At 39.7% G+C, this 24,654-nt stretch overlaps 1 protein-coding gene across 3 annotated transcripts; it reads right to left on the reverse strand.

The window, feature by feature from the left end:
- Positions 1–26: 26 nt before the first annotated feature.
- Positions 27–24,280, reverse strand: LOC124070491 (phosphoinositide 3-kinase regulatory subunit 6). 3 transcript variants are annotated; one of them, XM_046410438.1, is made up of 22 exons: positions 24,128–24,280; positions 15,285–15,359; positions 14,256–14,340; positions 14,066–14,170; positions 13,456–13,547; positions 13,031–13,099; positions 12,345–12,477; positions 11,224–11,293; positions 10,873–11,065; positions 10,029–10,176; positions 9,043–9,129; positions 7,219–7,453; positions 6,098–6,388; positions 5,456–5,555; positions 4,557–4,679; positions 3,078–3,185; positions 2,829–2,931; positions 2,646–2,707; positions 2,406–2,496; positions 2,209–2,270; positions 1,990–2,096; positions 27–1,701 (listed from the first exon to the last, which is right to left on the reverse strand). In XM_046410438.1, the coding sequence occupies exons 3-22, from the start codon at positions 14,311–14,313 to the stop codon at positions 1,545–1,547; spliced, it is 2,394 nt and encodes a 797-aa protein (XP_046266394.1). In that variant the 5' UTR covers positions 14,314–14,340; positions 15,285–15,359; positions 24,128–24,280; the 3' UTR covers positions 27–1,544. The 3 variants fall into 3 exon arrangements, with proteins under 3 accessions (XP_046266394.1, XP_046266401.1, XP_046266410.1); XM_046410445.1 differs by lacking the exon at positions 15,285–15,359; XM_046410454.1 differs by lacking the exons at positions 15,285–15,359; positions 24,128–24,280 and having other exon boundaries at positions 14,256–15,267.
- Between the last annotated feature and the right edge of the window lie 374 nt (positions 24,281–24,654).

Consider the following 24,654-nt stretch of genomic DNA (forward strand, 5'->3'; position numbering starts at 1 on the left):
CAGGTATTAAAAAACACGAGCAGTCGTTTTACAAAACAAAATCATTTATTTACAGAATTACATTTTGCTCTTAATGGCTCTTATAAACGACAAAAAATGAAAATAATGTGCAAAAATTTCTCATGAATTTCAAACTCATGATTTTACACTGCCAGGGCAGCAGGCGCATATGCACGCTCACATGATTTTTTTGTTGTGCACTCAACAGCATCACTTTCATTTCCTGAGGCTGTTGACCTTTACTGCATGAGATCATACCTGCGAGAGTGCATCAGAAAACAGCTATTCTTGAGTGTGTGCCTCTGTATCTTGTTAACAACTCAAGCTATAGTTGCGATATATCTTGAATGGCCCTCTCTAATTTAGACAATATCATAGTCTTACAAATGTCATATTAAGTTTTACACACAGTTTCTGCACTGTTACTCCACTCCCACAAGGAGAAGTTAAAGACAAAATAAAATAAACCCCAATAACACAACTTTAGTGCAAATAGATCCAGTTTATCATTTCCTACTGTAACAAATAACAGTGTCAGAGATGATACACTTGAATGTGTGCAAGTTTCACTTTGAGTGTACCTAAGTCCAGCTCTATGTCTTGTCGCATGCAACACGGAAATTTGTACATGTGGTCATGCAACACAAACGTTGCTTCTGTTCTGTAGTAATTCCTGACATTGTCTGTGGCTTTAGCTTCTACACCGAACATAGTGTGGTTCCAGAAACCTTCCAGAACTTTTCCCAAAACCATAACAAGTTACTTGAATGATTCACCGGAGATAAAGGCAACAGTTAACTGTCAGCTCTCATCGTACCAGTGTTTCAACAATATGCACATTCCAATAGCTGACAGGTCAGGAGAGTGTGTGTGCCTTGAGTGTGTGTGTGTCAAGGAGGCAGGAAAAAGGTAGTGTTGTCTATGAAGTAGAATTGTATCAATCGACCATTTCAAATCAGATTTTCCAGATTTGTGCATGAGGTGTTTATGATAATGTGACATGGCTAGTGATCAAACTGTCAGTGGTCCTTCATGATTACAGGGACATAAATTTGCTTATTTGTTTATCCCAGCCAGTCTCTCCAGTGTCACAGGCAATATTGTTCTTTGGCACCAGTCCAATATGCAGAAATTTTGAATGTCTTAAAGTATGTACTGTAGTTCATTTGTGAAGAGCACAACACCGTCAGTAGTTCTAACTTACTCTTCTCTTGGTAATGAAATTTTGTTCCTCTTACTGTAATAGAAGCCAACTGGTTATTGTATCAACTGCAAGAAGTCATACTGGTACTGTATGTGCTGCATTTAGCCTCAAGTGGCTTTAGATTTATAGCATTTTTCCACACAAGGTATTCAGTGCTGACATGCAAGACCTGAAAGATTTTGGTTTCAGGAGCAGCTCAGTATGAATCCAAGGTGAAACCTTATGTCTTTCCATGTGTCAGACTGGACTTCTGTCTTCTTAGAAGCAACAAACCATTCCTGCCATCAAAACCTCAGCAAGACTGGTCTTAAAAGTTTCTCTGTGATGTAGCTCCATCATGTCAGGTGATGATGCCAGCAAATGTGTTTATTGGTAGAGGAAGACCTTTGCTCATGTATTTGCTCAGTCCAGCATCTTTGTCCTCTCCCAACTTGAATTTGGACCTCATGGTTTTCTGGACGCAGTACCCAGGATCAAGACACGGGGAGATCTCAATGCTGCAACACAAAGAGATTCAAAGTAGTGCTATTGCTTTTGGGTCACACAGACACTGGGTTCAAATTCACCAATTCTTTTTTTTTCAAAAGCACCAGTTTTACGATTTAAAAAGTTAGAGAAATATGTTCTAAATGTGTAGACCTCTTTAATTTCAAAGAGAAAAAACTCAAACTGAGAAAGTAATGCATATCAAGCTAGAGTGCTTGGTCACAATGATGGCTATCAATGACATTTTTTCAAACCAATGAAACCTTCACATGACCTTTAATTAGTCCAGACTCTCTTACCTCTGCACATCTCTGTAGGTCCTGCGACAATCTCTGTCCAGCTTAACAGTGAAGGCTCGTCTCTCCAAAGTGCGAATCTTAATGCTGCTGGTACGAATCTTTGACTCCTAAGAATTACAAGGTAAGATGACAAAAGAATTTATTTTTGTTCTATGAGTTGTTTTAACACAAACAGTCACTGTGAGGACAATTCGCTGCAGAGCTGTTGCCTCGACTCACCAAAATGCTGTTTTTAGCTTTTGTTGGAGATTCATTTAAAGTCAGTGTCAGACAATTCAGATCTATGAGAGAAATAAAAGGTAGCATAAGAGAAAGCCACACTGATGAAGTATAACAAAAAAAAAAAAACACAAGAAGGTCTTGCAACTTTTGACTGTAAAAGTGAAATACTGAGTGTGTAAAAGATAACAATGAACCTTCTGCTTCATTGGATGGAATAGCATCAATCTGAGCTCCTGACGTCCTGACTGAGATTCCTTTTTCAGTGTCTCGGCCACTTAATGTCACCTGAACACACAAGCAGGCGCACACACACAGACACACACAAACCATGCAAGTGTCAGAGGAACACAATCTGAAACGTACATTTCTGAGCAATTCTTGCAGTACTTGAGAATCTAACAGGGCAGTAATGACTTTTAAAAAAGGCAACTTACCCTTCTGTAATTCAGTGAGATCACAGCTCCGCATGCCTCTCCTGAGCTCTTCCTCTGTTTATCTGTTTGAGCAAAAAGTATGCTGTTACATTTGGTTTGTGCACCCACATGCGTAATATAAACGAGTTGGAAAAAGAATATACGTTATTTGTAATTCATGTAGGTAATGTATGTCCAATTCACCTCTAACTGATTGTGAGATCTGTCTGAATTCAGGAAAATCCATTGCTAGATGGGTGAGAAACACATCCTCCACAGGATCCTTTGTCACTCTGGTGAACGTGATCTGATGGAAGACAAATAACTTGGTTGAAAAATGTGAATATTTTTGTGTCAACAGGGTATGAAGCTTAGTTAATGCTTCAAACAGGACATAACACTGTGCTCTTAACACTCAGAAACAAAAACCTTACATAAAATGTATCATAGTACCTTGACAAAGTAGATGGTAAAGTAGACAGGCTGTTGGCCGGTACGAATGTAGTAGGAAATAACATCAGACACAAAAGGGTCTTTTGGCCTCCCTGGGTTAGCCTGTTGCTAAAAAAAAAAAAACAGAAGACATGAAAATAACCCGCCTGCTTGCAAGATGGGGAGACCACAAATGCATTTAGCTATCTCCAGAGGAAGCAACAAGTCATCAAAAGGTCAACTGCTTCTCAGGTAATACAACAGTGGTAATGTGCACATGTTCAATAACCAGCCCAGAATCACTTCAGTAACAGAGGTCACTCTGCTGTAAGTTTACAGTGACATGAAAAAGAGGAGGATGCAGGAGTGAGAGAAAAACATTTTGGCACGCCAGCAGTTCCTGTAGTTGAATGTTTGAGCTTCACTGTGTAGAACGATGTGCGGTATGTACAGAATCTGACACATTCACATTTGCCCGGTGAAAGTGTGCATTGTCTCTGTGCTTACTGAAAATGTGATTTTAAGAGGCGAAGCCTACAAGCATGATTTCTGACATCATAAATAGTTTGGGAGATGATCCTGGTCCAATATTCAGCATACACAAAAGTGTCATATGGAAATCCGAAGCCTTCAGAGCACATCCACTGAGACTGGACTTTACAGTGAAGTAAGATATACAGGATCTGGTGCCCAGCAGTTAGACTTGTTAGATGAAAACTATTGGCATGTTATTCATGTATTTTGGAATCTTCAGTGAGGAAGAAAACATTTCAAAAAAGTTCCATTTCGGTGTTTTTAATATGGCAAAAAATGTCTGATCTACATTAGGTAAGTTTTAGGTATGCTGAGTATTTAGAGGAAAAGAAGGCACTGAAGCACTTGCTCAGAATTTTCTAAACTGAAGCAAATATTCTGAATTCTTAGAAAGAGAAGTAACCTCAAGCAATGAAATTTCTCTGAAACTGTTCATTTACATTAACTTCAGCTGAAATTTATTTTCAAAGTATACATTTTCTATTTTCATTGTAATTGTATTTCCTGTTAAAGGCTTGCAACATGAGCCCAGTGTCAACCTGTTTTGATGAGTTCAGCTCACCACAGTTGTGTTCACGTTGGAAGCCTTTAACAGGAAATAGATAGAAATGTAAATGTATACAAAAATGTGCTCACAGCATAAGAACCGCTCGTGAGCTGAACTCACCAAGAAAACGTGTCGAGGTGCCTTGATGAGTTCAGCGCACTGTAGCTGTGGTTTTAGTGAGAACAAAGTATTTGTTTTCCTCACAGTAAACTATGTTGTGCAGCTTCCTGTGTAGAGAACAGCCACCACGTTGACTAAATGGGATGCTGTAATGTGATGACATTTTGTCTGTGAATGATTCAGACAAAAAAAGCTACAAAAAACTGGAAGAGGATTAAGTGTTCATAGTTCTTCTGTCTCACAAGTCACTCTAACACAACATGTAACAGAGTCTTGCTGTGAAAAAAATGTGAACATACCAACTCAGCCAGTTTGGGGATCATGCAGCCTAAACTCTTGATGTTAGAGTTGTACCACGGGTCCACCATGCTCAAGTAGGAACCAAGAGTGCAGGGATTCCCCTTGGATCGATGGAGGCTTTCCTAGAAAAAAGGAACATGAAATTGAAACCTAAAATGACAAGCAGTCAAGAAACAAGCTAAGTCTGTTATTAGTTCTGTCTCCAAAAGTACACTACTGCTGCTTTGTTTTTAATGTATTCTGTACTTGGAGTTGTACATGTTTAGGGAAAAGCATTATGAGCACATTATTTGACTCATATGAGGTACAGTTTGTGCATCAGCAATAAGCGGTGCCTCTGACTTTATGCATTTGTTGAAGCACAGCAAGCAATGAAAGAATGTGAATCCTGCTGCATTTATCTCACAGAATTTGTGAGCATCAAAGAGGAGAAAACAACTCAGGACTATTAAAAGGAAGGTGCTTAGTGCAGAAAAGATATTTGAAATTATTTTAGAGTAATGCCAATCACATCTGACAAAAAGAACATCTCATAACCTAAAACAGATTTTTAGAAAGAAAAAGTGAGTGATAAAAAATTTCCCAGAATCTGACACAAATGTATGTTTTGCAAATCTCATGCATTATCGTACCATTTCAAAGTTTGTTCGTATTAATCAAATAAACAATTATCACTCATTCCTGGGTCATCGGTATTTGAGGACCTGGGAATGAGACTCAGCTATCTCTCCAGAATCACTCACCCCAGTTTCAAGTAAACAATTAATGACGACATTTTAATGAGCATTTTGATTTACTGATTTTTTTGTTACAACAGAGGCCATTTGTCTTGTTATCCCTGAGGTCAGGTGACCTTCACACAATGTGGTGGTGTGTTGACAAGAGGAAGCTGGCTTACCTTGACAGAGGTGATGGGAGTTGTCGCCACGCAAACAGGGATGTAGTAAAACTGGAGGTTGACTTTCATTGTAAGAAAAAGCCTCCGTGCTTCCCTTTTCCTGCAAAGACAAACCAAAGATACGTGAGAAACACACAGTATGTGCACGCCTGACTGCGCAGTTTGACAATGCCAGCAAAAGGTTTAAGCCTACAAAGACTATACAAGGAAATTTAACATTCGGTATGAAAATGCCGCATCCAGATTCCTATTACCATGAGAAAAATAATAATCAATAATCAAAATTACATATAATAATCATTTTTGAAATAATAATTATTATTTATTATTTTTATCCCAAAATATGTTTAATCTATAGTACATGTATATCTTGTATTTACTTAAATAAATAACAGCAGCAACTTGCTCTAACATCACAAGTTTCAATTATTTCACTCTTCATTGTGTTGAGCTTTTGAGCTTATGAGAATGACCACCATATGTGTTAACATGTAGATCTCACTAAAGCTACTACAGCACAGTGTAATAAACCGATACAAATCATACAACTGAGAGTAATGTATTCCATCAGCTCAGTTACACACAAATCTCCAGCTGCTGTCATAGAAGCTTCATCATGTTGTGACATGATGAGTCCCTCACCTGAAGAAGTAATACGCCTTGGCCATGCGGCCCAGTACCCTGTCGTCCCCCATGGCGACGATCCTGGCAGTAAACTGTCTCTGCTGCTTGGGGAAGGGGTTCTGCATCGCACTGCATCCTGCCCGCCTCTGCAGAGTCGCCCCTCTCCTTCCTCCCTTTGCTTCATTTCGTCCTCCCCCTGTGATGCTTGCATGGTCCTCCAGGGTCTGCTGCATCAGCGCCATACTGTCCTTCGCAGATGGTTTCATCTTAAAGCCTCCACGCCGTGACAGCTTTGATGGATCTTGCTCTCTGGGAGAAGGAGAAGGTTCACTGTCATACTCCAAGTCTGAATCATTTTAAAATGACACAAGACTTGGAAACCAAGAGAAGGAATGGAAATGATCCCATGATGACTGTCGTTGATGCAGTTAAGCAAACAAGTCTTAAAATCTTTGTCAAACGGTTTCCTTGAAAATAACATGACCTGCTTTTTAACCCATTGGAGTTGAGGGACGCACCGGCGCATCTTTATCGTATGACCAATTTAACAAACCATTTTCATAACTTAAAATGCAAATACAAATTGTGAATTTCAGAAAAACTATTTACCTAAAATGCAGTAAACGCCTCAGGTGTTTTTTGTACAGCTATTTACAACTATTTACAACACAATCAGGTGTCACAATGAAATGCACTACAAATCATTTATAAAACATAAAACTTAATTTATATTATTTATTGATATTATTTCTAAGACTTGCACCAAACATGCAGCAAACGTGACGACACTGTTCAGGAAAAAGCATCGCGTATATTGTATATCATAACTCGGGTTTTATTGGACAAATTTAAAAACTTGTATATAGTTTGAAGTCCCCACATTTGACACAAATTAAAACAGAGACCCAGTGAGGCTGCATCTTGCAGCTACATCATCTTAAATTGGACAAGTGATAACGACGCGCCGGCCCGTCGGTGGATTAAGTCTCTGGGAAGCAATGGCTCAGAAAATCAAGGTATGCTTTGGAAACAGGCACGCTTATACTGCTTATTTTACTACAAAGATAACAATTTAGGAATCCCACACAAAACTAGCAGTGGGCTTTTATTTAATGCAAAACAACAGGTATTAGATTTACCTTTTGCAGTGTTCCCATGGTGCACTCATGCTGACAGTTTCCAGCAGGGAGGGATCAGCACTGGGCGGCAGGTCTCTTTCAATACCGCTGTCATTGGACATGATGGAGAAGCGGGTCATGTCAGGCGGCATCAGGTCGCTGGGAGACTCACCCAGCTCAAAGTCCTCCTGCTCCTGGCTGAGGCAAAACTGCTCTGACGCAGAGCTGGATCGAAACCACCTGGCCAGTTCTCGCCCTGTCAAGATTTCAACATTCATCACCTACATGTGATTCAGAGGTCAGCACTCGCATGGAGCGAGGCTGAACAAGTCAACTCACTATTCCTCAAACTGCTGGTCTTTACAGTGTGTTATGTTATTTATTCACAGTAAGCTGCATACAACTGATAGCAGGTAGTGTTGGAATTTTGTATTTGGCTCTATGACGCCGCTGTTGTGAGTAAATTCAGACAAAATGGTGAAAAGGTCTGTTCATATTGCAGCGTGTGGGTATTCAGGTTTAGTGCATGAAAATCTACCTGAGGCCACTTATATGATAAGATAAGATGAGATAAGATAATCCTTTATTAGTCCCATAACTGGGAAATGACAATGATGAAGAATGATGATGAGGAATTAGCTTTTGTGAATCAATGAACCAGAGCATTTAAAAAAAATCAGAACTGGAGTTTGAGAATGACAAAACTAGGCCAGATGCCATGAGTTCTGAAAGTGAAAATACTGTCAAAGTTACTAGCAACTGTTTAATGTGTGGCATCATCTGAATTATGTTTGTATAAGGGCACAGTGGCTACAGAAAAGTATATAGGGAAATTTCTGTGCTTTTCTGCGCTTTCTATCTGAGGAATGAATACAAACACAGTGCACACATTTGTTGAGCACCTGCCTTGTGATCCCCCAGCATTTAATGCTTGTTAATGCATCACTGCATTATATGTCAGTACTCAGGCACTAAACACAGGCAGGAAACAGTGTGTGATTTTGGACAGTAGCCCTAAGATAAAATCCAGGACAGGACATATCCTCTTCATTTAAACATCACATGAAGCTTTTCACAGGATGCATGACAATGACGATTTACACCTCCAGTGTATGACACCCTTTACTGAAAATATGAAGACCGTTCTGTACCTTCACACACACAGTCTCAGTCACAGTTTTACAGTTCCATTTATTCACTTCAAATCAGTCAAGCTCTGTTAAACCGCACTCAACTACGGAGAACAATCTACTTATATTCTGACCAAGTGCTATATATGTTATAATTAGCTTTTTAATGATGCTCACACATACTTCCAATTTAATTCATTAATTTTTTCTAATTTTACTGTATTCTATTTTAGCTTATTTTAGTTTTTATGTTTTATGTATGCATCAATCACTAAGGCAAATTACTAGTAATGTGAAACTTCGTCACTCACATGGCAATAAAGACTATTCTGTTTCTGATTTTGATTTAGACATTTCTGACATATTTTAGAATGGCTTTTAAAAGCTCTGTGACACCATGAAGCAAGACTGAATTTAACTCAGCAGATCTGACTAATAATGCCACTGTTTTGTATTGTTTTTCTAACTTTAACTGTTATGAAAGATTTCCCACTGTATGAATTTCAAATGCCAGTACAATACCTACAGGGGATAATTTGGCAAAAATATGATATGAAGATTAGAGGAATTCGATGATGTTTCAACAGTACTTTAAGGTACTTTTCCCCTTTATTTCCATTTTCTTCAGTTTTTTCAATTCTGTTTTGAGGTAACAATTTCAGTTTACTACTACCAACTTCCTCTTGACCCCCCCACAGTGACCAAAGCCACTTACAAATATCCAGATCCTCCGTCCACAGGTGGAAGCTCATCTCTGGATTAGGAAGAGGGCAGTCACACAGTGGACCAGTGGACAATGGGTCTGCAGTACAAATGGAGGAAGACAGATAGGAAAAGACCAAAACTGTCACAATGACAACAAAACAACCCCACAACTTCCTCTCTGTGAACACCACTGTCTATCCTTCAGTCTCCCAGCTGGGCTGAAGGAAGAGCAGGTTCATTAGATGGGTCACTGACATGATAATAGTGTGAAAAGCAGTGGATGTCATGGAAATAGATATCCGGAAAATTATAAAAATAGAGACAACTGACTTGACTGATTTGGCCATGGAGAAACCGCTAAAATTGAGGCAAAGTCAAACATTTGATCTCAGCTACAGCTGGAGAGTACCTGTCCATCATAGACAATGTGACAACTTTAACAGTACAGTGAACACTAGTGCACCCGCTTATAGTGAACAAGCTCAGTAAGAATAAATATGAGCTCAAATAAATATGGAGATTCATTCATTCATTTTGACACTAATCGAAATAACTGCAGTCATTCTTATAACTCATAGAAAAAACACATTTCAAAATGATAAAATGAGTTGCCAAATACACTCTGGCACCCGTTTATAGCCCCTGGGCAGCCTGCCCAAGTTAAGCGTATGTGTTGGAAACACATGATGTGGGCACACAGCTGCTCAAACAGAAAAAGAAAATGTGATGGGCAATGCTGAGATTGTGCTGGGCTGCCACAATAAATGTATGAGAGACCAAGCAATCCACGTCAACTTATATTTAGAAAGTTTTAATCATCTGATATAGAGATAGCTGGAACTTTGTCTGACACAGTACCCTCATTGTCTCGTCTCCTTGTGCCTTCTCCATTTGACTGTTACATCATGAGATGTGACCGTGCTTCGTGTGGTTCTCCCATGCCTCAGAGAAACTTGAATGGCTTTTTGCTGTATTTCATTTTCAAAGAGCTCCTACCTGAGTCTCTGCCGGCGACAATCTCGTTGTAGAGCTGCTGAAGACGGCTCCTCAGCGCTCCCCCCTGCCCTCTGCCACCCTCCTCTGCACTCTGCTCTAGAGTCGCCAACACTTCCTGAAAGTACGGCTCAACGTCTTGGCCCATGTCCTGTTCCAACACATACAAACACATGTGGGCCAGCACACATGCACACAGGAAAATAAACACATACAGAGTCTGTATTAATAGCAAATGGGTGAGGGGTCAGTCGTGCACACGTGGGTGTCTGCCGCCCCGTGTGTCCGTTGAGGTGTTACTTTAGGATCAGTGCCAGAAGACATTTCCACTACGCAGCTCAGAGACAACAGACCTTCATTCAGGATGTTTAACTTGACACGTACAAATGCAGCAAAAACTCTTAAACATTTTTTTTAATCCAGAAGCAAAAACTTTGAAAAGGTTTACTGCTCAGGAGTAATTCCAGTAAATACTTCAAATCCCTTAAAATCTCCCAACATGCTCTACATGTAGTGACCATAAAGGATATACACATCATTTACTTCCTCCCAGTCAGCATGTGCAATTGTGGATTCACATGTGAAAAATATGGAATATTTTGAATATTGATACAGAATACACAGATTCAAACTTTTCCACAGGCTGGCGATTACTGATGATATTTTCTAAAAATCTATACAATGTTAACTCACCAATATGAATCAAATCTGCAATGAAATAGTTAATATTTCACAAACATGTCCAAAAAAGTTATTTTTTTGAGGAAACTCATCTAGAAGCAACAGTTTTAGTGAGATTAGTAAATTCAAGTGCAAAATCCGAACAGCAATGCACAGTCCCACTGACCTTCAGAGCTTGAGCCAGTTTCAGCCCGTGGCACTGCTCTGCTCCTAAAGCAGCCTGTATGGAGTGCTGGACCACAGAGCGCATGTGATCTAGAGGACTTGGAGATTGACCTGAGGCAAAAGCCTCAATATCACCCGACAGGACTTGTCCCAAAGAGCCAGAGAAGATTTCTGGGTCGGCCAGAATAAAGACCCTGCAGGAATTTACACAACACACTTGATGTGGTGGACAGGGAAGGCAGCCTGATTGCATGCAGCAGTATGAGGAAATACAATCAGCCTTTGTAAATTTCCAGTTCCCTGAGACTTTTCTGTACCACCACACGTGATGTATTAATTACTTATGACTCACCTCTCCTGGAAGGGATAGTGCTCATTTTTTAGTCTCTGTTCTGCTGTGACCATCCTCTGGTACATCAGACCTGTTAATCAAACTGGCATTTAATGACAATATGTGACTGTAAACGGTCATACAGTTTGGGTGAAGCATACATGAATGTACAGTTCATGAGTGATGGCCTTCTGTTTGTTATGTGGTCTGACAGGTCTACAGTATAAGTCTGTGTCAGTCACGTTTTCAATACCTCCAGCATCTACTGTGTTTCAGGTTTGCTGTCTTCTTTCATTGTTTGGTATAATTTAGTTTTTTTTTCTTTGTATTAGTTAACAATTAATGAGTACAAAACAAAAACATGAGTAGACTGTTTTTTTTTTTGGTTTTTTTACCTTTCTTAAAACTGGGTTAAGATATAAGATACAACATATAGACAACAGTATTGGGTCCCTTACTTCTAATCTTCATGCTTCAGCACACCAAGACAGTTCGGACAATGCTATGCTTCCAACTTTGTGGCAACAGCTTGGGAAAATCCCTTTTCTATTCCAGCATGACTGTGCCCCAGTGCACAAAGCAAAGTCCATAAAGACATGGCTGGATGCATTTGGAAGAACTTGACTGGTCCACACAGAGTCCTGACCTCAACCCCATCCAACACCTTTGGGATGAGCTGGAACGGGGGTTGTGAGACAGGCCTTTTCCTCCAACATCAGTGTCTGACCTCACAAATGCTCTGCTGCAGGAAAATTCCAACAGAAACACTCCAAAATCTTGTGAAAAGTCTTCCTGGGAGAGTGGCTGCTGTAAGAGCTGCAAAGTTCTCTGTGTATTTTAAAATGCTATGTCATTAAAGTCTCTGTTTGTGTAATTGTCAGGTGTTCCATTACTTCTGTCTATATAGTGTGTAATTCCAATGTCAAAGTTCTGCTTGACCTGTCTGAGCTATTGGTTTATGTAGGAAATGACAGCCTGCAATCACAACATCATGACAAAAGGCCTATGAATAAATATTTCAGTCATAATCATCATCATCATCTTCTTCTTGTTCTTTGTCTTCTGCTTGTTGAACCCTATCCAAATTGTGTGTTGTGTTCAAGCAGATTGTTTTGAAGCCTTGAAAAAGAGTTGAATAATACCTGGAAGGCTGCGTTCAGTTTTTATCTGTCTCGTGTAGCTGAAGCCTACGGTGCAGTAGGGATGAGGGTAGGTCAGGAGTCTCTTGCAAAAGTCGTAAATCCGCTTGTACAACTCATCTGGAATGTAGGCTGTCTGGAATATCAATAACCATGCAAACACCACAAACATGTTAAAACTCATACCGGTAAGGAAAAGAATAACCATTTTCCTTTATGCCTAACAGTTCATAATCATCTGCTGCTCAGTTATGAGGAAAAATTACATTCACAGCTCTAAAGGCCGGAATGAGAAGAATGTCAGTTCCTTGTTGACACTCTTCCTGGAATGAAATCACATTATTCCTCTTGTTTGGCATAAATTCTAGTAACAATGCAGAAACTCCCTAATTAAAAACAAAATAACGCACAAGAAATGAAGGAAACATTTCCTTCTAGTGGATTCTGAAAAGTATTTTACAAGGCAGTGTGGTCATAGATATATAGATAGACTAACTGTTATGCACCATAAAAGGCCTAGAAGAACTGGAACCATTAATATCACAGAAATGATCTGTTCAGTACAGGTCTGGAAACTGATTCAGTGACAGTTCTGACATGTATGGGTTCACTGATGAAAGTAAAAAAGCATGAAAAGGTGAGTCTGAGGCAGCTTTTCACACTGCGACAATGTAGCAGGAACACTGTACCTGAATGATGGTGTACATCAGTGTGTGGAGCAGAGGGATGATGCATTTACGAGAGTCCCATCTCTCAGCCTGCACACAAAACACACACACACACACACCATGTCAGGGTTCCACTTGACTGATGACAGACTAAGGACCATACATGGCTTCGCCAGCTGAAACAATGTGCCAAGTAACGGAAACATAAGCTTCTTAAAAGCAAAGATTCTGTGCTTTTGTTTGTTTTTAATCATAATTCATAAATCAAACAATATGTTGATTAACTGAAATCATATTTTCCTGGTAATGGTCTGTAAATTCAAGTGCAATCATTAAATGTTAAATCATTCAGATAAAGCAAACCAGTCAGAAAACTCACAGCACCACTTTTCAAGTCTAACAAGAAGTGAATATTATTCCTTCAAAAGTCGAGCGAGGTCAAGTACCTTCTCCAGCTCTTTTATCAGCACCCACACCAAGGATAAGCTGTTGTCAGGATTGTTTTGGACCTTCTTATGAAGCGTCCATCTCAGCATGCCTGCACACACACACACAGATGAACACATGAGCCGTTAACATATGTGAGATTTCAACAGGACTGACACAAACTAAACCAGAATACATCTGATGACTAACAACCGAACAGCTCTCAAATAGCTGGCACAGCTATTTATTGCACAGTTTGATTAACACACACTGGGCTGACATCATTAAATATCTACTCGGAGTGGAAAAGTTTTACAGGGCAGAAAAACACAGACACAAATGAAATCCTCAGCAGTTTTCTACATTTAATCCATCTGTTTACTTATAGTAAGCCACTGACAATGTGAACGTAAATCATGAGCATTATAAAGTCGGTCTTTTGCTGTTGCCACTTTATGAATAGTCTTCCCTATGAAGACAAAGTTAAGACACAGTGGTATAATCAGATAATGTTGTCCGCAAAATTCCATGTATACAGTATATAATATCAAAGAGATAAAACCACATCAAAGCTCAGAAGAAAGATCTTCACACTTGCCATTCAGTGTGTTGTACTAGACAATATTGTACCTTTATTGAAACAATCTGGGTGCTGCTGCTTGTCCGTTTCCCTGGGAAGCACAGCCTGGACGCTACGGTAGAGCTCTGGCTCTGGAACTGTGGGGGAGCAGCCGGCTGACAGAAAAGTAAATAAGACATTTGGATGTTCAAAACTGAATAAGAAGAGGTTTGATGTACGGTGTGTGTGTTCTGTGTGTACCTGTAGGCTCCATACTGCACATACTGCTTGAACTATCCCAGTGGGCCTTGTTGGTCATGTCTCACTTGCATTGTGGATCTATCAACTGTAATCGGAAAGAAGACATGGACAGGAAGTGTCAGGTGCCAGTCAAGTCTACAGTCAGACATTAAGTAGGTGGACTGCCTCTCACACTTCCAGACTTGTGACAGGCTGACGGTAACTGTGGGTAAATGATGACCTTTTTCCTGTCTGCTTGCTGACAGCTTAGTGTAAAATGACACTGTTGCACTGAATACTATTTTAAAGTTTTTTCACAGGCTCGCTACATGCCTGTGTATAGGAGTTTCCTTTGAGAGTCTTTTTATATTTGTCTGACATGTAGTGTCTCTGTTTAACTTTTGTGCCGGTGCAGTTTTCAGTGTAGTTCAAGGTCCATCCACACAAACACCTACATACACACACTGATGGTTAACAAATGACAGCGGTCCCACACCTCTCTAAAAAGTTTTTGCACAAATAAGTACAACAACCTAACTTTATTCCAGGTCCCACGCAGGTTTGTGAGTCATCTCTCAAACCTCCACAACACTAAATTCACAGTGAAATCTGCTTAAAAGCCACAAAAAACAACAATCACCTTTGGGGTATTAATATATCCAATGTAAATTAAATGCGAGACTATCAAAACCACAACAAACACAAACTACTGATTGCAATAGGAATTGTATTTCCTGCAGCATTTACACACCCATAGACAGCTGCTTGTTAGAGATACGAAGGAAAATGTTGTTCATTTTATGCTTTATTCCTTTTTGGGGAAGTTATTAAAAGAACTTTACTACTCTGCCCTCAACATACTGACCATAACTAATTCTTATATGACCTCTTTTGCACAAATGGAGACATCGTGAACCTGGTCTGCATGAAACCAGATGTTCACACTCACAGGAACTCGTGAATTTATTTCTTAGCCACCAATCAACATCCAAACGTCTAAATGTAAAAGTACAACAGGTGTAAACAAGACATTATATTACATAAACTTACCCGTTTCTGAACAGACACGGACCAAGCGGTGCTGTGAGTCTTTCACATCCACACACTACGCATTCTGCACTGAAACTAACAAGTGTGTGACACAGGGAGAGAAAGAGAGAGAGCGAGCAACAGAGAGAGAGAAAGAGCAAGAGAGAGCGAGAGAGAGCGCGAGCGACAGAGAGAGAGAGAGAGAGAGTCACAGTTAAGTGAGGACAGCAACTCATTGCTGAGTGCATTTCCTCTTGTGAGAGGGTACGTTGCAATGACATGGAATAAGCACTGTGTGTGTGTGTGTGTGTGGGTCGAAGGGGGAGGTGAAAAAAAAAGAGGGGGCTGGAGTGTTAATATGTGCAGGTGTTGAAATGTGTGAAAGAGTCATAACCTGTTTGAGCCGTTGATTCAAGGCTGAATAAATTTGGATTACTTTCTATTTTTGGACTTAACTCACGACAGGCCCCCTCGCTTTTCTCAACTTCTTCTCACGACACTTTGCATGTCAGTTTCTCTCATCCCCCCCCCCTTCTCTCTCTCTCTCTCTCTCTCTCTCACACACACACACACACACACACACACACACACACACACACAGTACTGGGTGTCATTCCCGTCTGTGCACAATGAAAGGAATTTGTGTGATGTGATTTAGCCTTGATCCCTCTAAAAAAGCAGTATATTCAAAAACAGCGAGTTCAGCAGCTAAATGCTGCCTGTTTGACCACAAGTTTCCGGTTGCCTGTAGTGTTTTCACTCAGCTGTCTCTCTTTTGGTCTTTCATTCTCTCCTCGCTATTTCTCCATCAGTCTGTTTACATCTTAAGTCTTTTATCTGAATATGAGATGTGCATGATGCCTCGAGATTGTTTCTTTTTTTCCCCTTTGCCTCATTCTTTCATGCATACAAACTGAGGGTCAGCAACATGCTGGACTGTGGTGATATACAGAACTCACTATGCATGCACGTATTGTTCACATACATGCAAAAAGCATTCGTGTGCACACACTGACACTTGCTCTCTCTCACACAGATGCGCAAACTTACACTGCTCAAACAGAAACTATTAATATAGTGTAGGAGCTGACACATACGCAGCATTTCCTCCACAGAATGAGTGGGCAGACGCCAGTCTATATTTAGACCCAGAGAAAGACAAAGGCAGCGAGAGAGAGGGATGTGAACCTCTACACAGTTAGGTGCTTTCACTGAGCGCAAATCACACTTTCAGATCACAACTAGATTTATATTTACTTAAGAAAACACAGATATTATTACAAAAACAACCCAGTAAGCTGTATGACCTAAACCACTCATGCAGACAGGCTGCAAACAACGCTGAACGATTATTAGAAAACTCTGAATTCAAAGGAAATAAAACACACAATTGACATGTTTATACATTTAATTCACACTACCGATACAACTCATGCATTAATACAGCAACAAATGACATTAACCTTATCTTCCAAAAATTTTCATGAAAAGTTAGGATCACTGGATGTTCCAGGATCTCCACTGGAACACCCAGTGGAGATTCTCAATGCCAGCCAAGCAGAATTGGGACATCAACAGATACAAATTCAAGCCCAAAAGGCACACTTCAAATTAATGCCCTAAACCCCCAAAAGCTGAACCCTGTAAACAACCTCCTCATTCAGGCTGATGATGAAGCTAACCAACCAGGCTCCTATCAACACTGATCCAAAACGAAAAATAATGCATCAATCAAAATATCGACATTTAGAACTAAGGGGGCGCCAATCAAGATTTTTTGGGTCCCGATCACTGATTACAAATATATTTTGTAGGCCTTACACAGAGCAGCCAGCCAATTAAGTATTGTAACCGGACGAGAAGCTTTTCACTGTGGTAACCACTTGCCATTTGCTAAGCGATAATCAGCCAATATAGAGAACACTGGTCAAATTACTGATAACAAATATTGGCCAATAATAATCAGTGGCAAATCAGTCAGAGCCCCCTTATTTAGAACACTGGAGAAATTAAAAACTAAGCAGACTAAATTGCTAGTCCATTTTAAACAGAGAATTTACTTCTCTGAAGTATCTGCTCTCTGTCAGATATATGAAACAGAGACAATTCCTGATCAAGCAGAGGCTCTGGGGCCACAAACTGGTGGTAGAAATACAAAGACACAGACAGATATGGCTGCCCAGAAAGAAGTGTGTTTGCGGTCACTGCACATCAGGGGAGGTAAACACAGACAATACACTTCCTCCTTCGCTGTTCTCTGCAGTGAAAAGTCTGCATGTCAGAGAAATAGTCAAGAAAATAACAAACTTCCTCATATTAACCCCTGAAGAGAAACTAGCAGTTCTCCTTGATGAAGGCACAGCAGCTCATCTGGTAGTTAAAAATGTATCTGCCAGCCACAGCTTGAGGGAATCACTGTGTGAAAAATACGGATTTTTATAGTATTAAGTTAAACTGTATGAAACTGGTATTTGTGTGTGTATGCATATATATAATAAAATTTAAACAACAAAAATGAAAAGGAGAGAGAGAGATCCTGAAAGAACATGAGACAAAAGTAACCAAAAGTTTAAAAAGTTTAAAAATAGATGCACCACATCATTCACAACTTTCCAAATAAATCCCCTGAAAAACCCACAGCATGGAAGTTTTCAATTAAGGTGAGTTTCTTAAATAAAATAAATCTTTTGCTCATATGTCCAGAATATATAATATATTTCATATATTATATATGCCATAAAACATAACTTGTTTTTATTTTGCTCCAATCACATCCATATGTTTATCTACATATTTCTTTTTCTGTGTATAAATCTAATCCCAAATAAAATAAGCAGAAAATAAATTAGAACTTTAACTGTTTAAACTATTTAAGTCGAAACCAAATTAAACTGGCGTGTATCCACACGTGTATACTGAGGGGACAGTGATGCAATTTCCTGCATCGCTGAACGCTTCATGTGTCAACTGCACACAGAATCAGAGAGAGACAATGTAAAGTGTCTATATGTACAAAAACACACAAAAGAATGCAGTGACACAGTGTTGCGATAACTGCAGTACATTGCATAAAATGTGAGATCAAAAGTTCCAAATGTTACTAATCTAAGTCAACCTTTTGACCTTTTCTTAATTAATTTTTTTAGCAACTTCTTCTTCTATCATTTTATCAAACCACATCAGTGGTCAGCGTGGATGAAAACATCACTAACGGGAATAGAATGATATCTTCTATTCAGAACAGATACAGATATTTGGTAACATTTGCAATAAAAATGTTCATTTTTACACTACATGTATTTGAACTTAAGCTACTAGTAACTTTACAGATTCATATTATTCAGTGTTGAATCTATGACTTGTGATTATAACCATTTGCTAGATAGTGCTGTAGCCAGGATATTAAGAGAGAGAGGGAGGATGCTGAATCAGAACCAAAGTGGCACATTTTTAAATTTGAAAAAAAAAAAAAATCCAAAAAATCCACTGATTTCAATAATCACAAAATGTTGAATATTGCACCTGATAGTTAGCCAGGCTGACAATTGGTCTGTTCTCAATCGCTACATTTTTTTCATCAATGCAAAATATTCCTTGTTTAGTATGCATTGTTTCATCTTCCATTAGCAGCCAATAACATCTGTCAGATAACTCAGAAAAGTGTGAACAACACATATGTGTGTAAAATGCGGGTACAGGTACCAAGGACACATGCCCGTAAAACAAACTTCCTCTTTGACTGTTGACAATTTACTGTTAATGTGAATCAGTTCCTGGGCTAAGATTCAGCTATGAAACACACCTATCAACACATTCGGTATGCAGGCACCTGCCACCACATGTCGCAGTGGGTCAGCTGAAGTCTCAAACAATGCGTCCAAACAGAAAACAGGAGCACTCGTTTTCCGCTCAGGAAATATCTCAGAAAACAGGAAGGACCTGACGGCGACATGTGGAAGTGCATTCAGAGAGTATAAGAGAGGTGGTGCTCGGGTGCTGCAGTGGGAGCTGGGGGCTGTATCTGTGTGTGTTTGTGTTTGATTGGAAATCCCCAGCCTAGGAAAGGATGGGTCGCATGACATAGATGGGCCTCATCATCTCTCACATGTAGAAACAAATAGAGTGACAGCACAAACCATGTGCACAAATTGTTTTGGGGACTTCTGGTAAAAGCAGCATCATGAAATTCCTCAAGTTGTTTCTTTTCGTCAACAAGGTAACAAACGTGACAGCGTGTGCTAAAGTGGAGAGACAGACGTAGCTGAGAGCACTGCTGCATCCTTCTCAGGAAGTGCTGATGGAGAACAGTTCATCTTGCTGTATAGCCAACATACATTGTTATGTTTGATTCTAATCACGCTAAGACGACTCAGTGCTGTGAGGAGCACACATGCAGAAACACTTTTAAAAGTTTAATTCAGTGCAAGTAACGGGGGGGGTATCAATCAAAGCGATATCCTGCATCAACATTCTGGACAATATGAGGAAGTCCACTTTGACCGGTGAACGTGTGTGTGTGTGTGTGTGGGGGGGGGGGGGGGTCTGTAAACCTGTCTGGCCTGAATGATCAAGACATATTTCTGCTTCAAGGCCTGCAAAGATCATTGCATATTTTTTGGTGTTAGTGCACACAGGCAAACAGGCATTTTTATTGGAGGAGTTGGTGTAAACACAAAATCCAATCAGTTTTGAATGGACAGGAGGAAGATTTATGCCGCTGGGGTTAGTGTGCTAAATGCATCAGGCCAGAGGAAGACTGATAGGAAGAGGTAGAGATACAAAGCAGTTTCCTGAGAAGGTGTGTGTGTGTGTTCCCTTCTGTGGGACATATGATGGTGAGAATTGGGTCAGGAGGTCCATTATGGGTCAGCTGAGGATGTGTCAAGCCATTCAGGCTGGATTAGTCAACATATTGTACATCAGTTTAGGAGTTTTGTAGAAACCCTATGTCGGAACACGAATGTAGATGGAAATAGACTCACACACATACTATTGCACGGTCACACATGAGCACATTTATAATCATGTGTGAGTTGTGTACCATTTAGTGGCCATGCAACATCCACTGACTTATACTCTACTGAATCTTAGGACAAACAAAACATCAGTAGCTTTTCTGCAGCCTCAAAACCTTTATTGGTCAAAAGTTTTTCTCTATCCTTCCTATTATAGTGAATCTTTTGCATGTGACCGCAGGTATGTTTTAGAATAGTGATTACATCCGTTATTTCTGCACTGAGTACTACGAAATCCTTTCTTATAGAGGAGTAAAAACAACAAACAAAGACAGCATTCTTACCATAAATACAGCCGATGCCTCAGGCAGAAGGTCTGTAGATAGGCAGTAAGAGGATGCTGAGGATGAATGATTTATTTTTCACTCAAAGACAGAATGAATAAAAAGCCAAACTCGGGCAGTGAATTTCTGATTGTTTCAAATATTTTGTTGAAACACATGTTTAGTCAAAAATCTACAGACTCCCTCCAATGTTTTTTTTAAGAAACTGCTGTGGTACAGTTGCCTTGTGGACTGTGCTGCTGCCTTTTAAGTTTTATACAAACTGTAAGTCACTTGTTATTTCAGTCAGCACCCAGTAAATTTTAGCTGACTGCAAAAATGTGAGACATTCTCTCACCAAATGTTCTGGATATTCTGGAACTGATGTTTGTGGAAGTACAAACATTCTTTCAGGACATGCTGAGGAAAGAGGAAAAAGTGTGTGACAAATGTGAGAATACCTCTGAATCATCCGTCTGACCACACAGCAGGCTTTATTTAGCTGCTGCATAACGAGGAAAAGCAGTAACATAGCAGCAAACCTTTACAGGAGGTCAATGAGTGTAAAGTGATCCAACTGCTACAAGCACAGGATGTGTACACACACACACACACACACACACACACACACACACACAAACTGCTTTTCAAGAAGCCCGCATATGCCAAGGATCGCTGCCATTTGTTTTCATATTCCTCACAGGACAAACTAAAGGGTGGCGTCTCAAACTAAAGAGAGCCTGCGGCTGTCTGCATTTTGGGAGCTGCAGTATGTGGAAACCAGGGTAATTTGGAGAAAAGTTGTAATTTAAAATGGAAAATGCAACAAATGCATGGACTGACAAGGGCCCAGCACACCGAGGCAACATCTACCTTAAAGAGGCAAATGTAGTAAGTAGTCTACACTACCAGTTTCAAAACAAAGTATTTAGGCTGGAACTAATAATTAATCAACTAATTGTTTAGTGTTTAGTGATCAATTAATTGACTTATTGTTTCAGTACTATGAAGCTCCCCAGGACAACTGTTGACAAAAATACTGACTGATATAGAGTGCACGGAAAAACACTGTATGCAGTTTGTGCATGACTGTAAACACTGTTTGAAAGTTCCTGCTAAGCACTGTGTTAATAAGGCTTAGTGTCAAGAGACCAAGTGATAGCTTTAATTAATCAAGTCATCTGACTGAGCTGAAATGGTCAAAGCCTCAGCTGAGGCATATGAGTCTTGTGTAAACACAGCCTACAGACATGATCCAGCTGCCTTAAATACTGTCCCTTTTATACCCCAGAGAGAAAAGGGAAAACAAAAGGGTTTACTGAGTTGTTTTCTCCTGCAGCACCTATTAAGTGTTTGCAGCATAATAAATGAAAAGCACAGAACAGGTCTGATCACTTTTCTTCACAATTAACAACGACCTACATGCAAAGTTAGTTAAGGTCACGGTCAGGTTGGCAAGAGAAACGGGTTTTCACATTGCTAACTCATACACTGGCCTGTTTGTTGGCTGTTCATGTTTACCAACCTGCCTCTCTCTTTGGCATTCCAACAAAGGCCAAACACTTCCTTGTAGTGCACAAGTTTAACTTTATCTGTTCCTCAGAAACCACTGGCTTCACATGGGCAGATTTCCCAGCATCGGTTTTTGATCTACTGATCAACAAGCAAACACAGATTATATTCACGTCCATCAGTCCACGGATTTAATTTCAACGAAACACGAACGAGACAATGAACTCCCATATATGATTGAGATTTCAAGATATTTGCTACAAAATGACAATCCCATTGGCTGAATGTTGCAGCCTTGCCTTAAGGTACAGAATGGCTGCCAGATACAAGTAATGCAAAATGTAACTGAGAAAACCCCAACTTTTCTCTAACATTCATATTGTACAGTAGTTAATAAACGTCAACCATTTTCACTTCTCGGTGGTCCCGTTTTTTCATGTCTTGCCAGAAAATGACTAATACATTAGGAAAACGTCATAGCTTTGTGAGATTTGTGTTTGCTTAATTGACAGCAATTACATCCTGTCAACGTCACTTGATATGGTGGTGGAAGATTTATCGCTTGTTCTTAATCCCCTGAGGCTCAATCCAGTTACACAAATTTTGTTTTTTTAGTTCCACCCAACTGACAAGACAGTAGCAGCAGGTAAATCAAATTCCAGCTGGATTAACCTCTTGTTATCTTGACACATTAGTGTGTTTTTAACAGTGTGTGTGCTTGCTGCAAACCTTCTGTTGTCTATTTTTCTTTTAAGAAGGTAAAATACGAGGAAAAACGGACAATAGATATCATTTAAAACATTTTGTTTTTCCGCTGATGCTAAGTTGCAGTTTAAATGCTTTACTGCTCTTCATGGTACACCTGCTCCAATAATCACCTCACCAAAACAACTTTTCAAAATATGTAGTTTTACTGCATTGTCACTCTGTTTGTATCATACCAGAAATTATATCTGAGTGATTCACTGTGTGGTCATAAGATATTATAACATCATGATCGCACAACCTGATGATTAAGTCAACAACTGCCTCTAGCTGTGTTTGTTCATTTTGTGCAGAAATATGATAAGTGTTTGTTATAGTTCAATGGTGTGTTGCTTCAAGTTACTTCCTTTACAATAATGTATTATAAGATTAGCTTCCCGTGCATCTTATGTCAGTGTTTTCTCACGCCTGACCCAACTTGTTGACATCACCAATCTGATGCTCAGTGAGATTAGATAGGTGATTTTTGACAGGGCGTTGTCAGATGCTTCAACACTGTGTAATCTGTCATATTTGTATAAAGATTAAATGTACATCTTACCACTAAGGACAAAGTGCCCATACTAGGGGTTGCTGTTCATAAAATGAAATTATTATTGGCACATTTTAAGAACAAAAATAGCACTTACAAACACACAAACCCAAACGCACGCATAGACTGGAGCAACTCTGAATGCTCGGAACCCCAAAGCGGTACGAGGAAGTTCGGATCTAAAACAAGGAAGCTGGAGGAAATGCAGCTGCGCTCTTAGACCCCCGACAGACAAAACAGAGCCAGGGCTTCAATCAGATCAGCCACTGTTATTAAACCCTTGTTATTATTGTCTCAGTCAGGGGAAAAAATATACCCCCGTCACTCGTGTCTTCCCGTGTCATGGGGCATGGTGGAAGTTTTTTTTATAGCCTGGCTCTCATGTAAAAGAACCCATTCATAAAAAAAACGGGGGGGTGAGTCACTCTTCACAGTACAGCAAGTGGCACGACGTATGCGACTGACAGAATCAGATACCAGCCTAACTTTACGACTCATCACTGCAGAACGAAAACATCATTATGAGTCATGAAGAAGCAAACAAAAGTTGCAAATTAAAAACAGATGGGCGCAGAGGAGAAGAGAAGTTGCTAACTTCATGTTAAACGGAATTAGCTAAATGTACGCACATGCATCAGTCCAGCCTAAATTTATAATCGGCAGTAAGAGCTAGCAACAATTTATAGTCGTCGACATTAACTTAAAATACAAAGCAGAGCTGTCGAGATGTCTGCAGTTGTTGAAACATCAAATATTTCAGCCTTTTGGAAAACGTACCAGCAGTTAGGTTGTCCGGTCAGTCGTCCCAATTCGCCTACTGTATCACTTCTCTGTCGGTGACATTTCATCTCAACTCCAACCACTTGACAGCGGGGCTACTCATCTGGCCCCGCCCACACCAACAAACAACCAATGGTGTGCCACTAAGGGCTTGCTAGGGTAACCAATCAGAGCAGTTATCTATATAAACTACATTTACGACACGACAAGTGTTTAAACTTTCATTCAAACATAGCTAGCTATACTATACCATACTACTATAACTACTTTGCTCATATATTGTTCAAATTTAGGCTTAAATATACAGTAGTGGAAGATATATGCGGATCCCTAACTTCTATCTGCTGTTGATGAGTTTCTGCACCTGAAAAGTATAGTAACTAGCCTAGCTGTCAGATAAATGTAATGAAAAGTAAAATCCTTGCCTATAGAAGTTTCATACCTATACTTGCTATATACAGTATGTACGCAATACAGTATGTCATCATACAGAAACATGTGTTCAAATAAAAGTAAAGAATCAA

This window comes from Scatophagus argus, chromosome 2 (assembly GCF_020382885.2).
Source record: "Scatophagus argus isolate fScaArg1 chromosome 2, fScaArg1.pri, whole genome shotgun sequence".
Lineage (NCBI taxonomy): Eukaryota > Metazoa > Chordata > Actinopteri > Scatophagidae > Scatophagus > Scatophagus argus.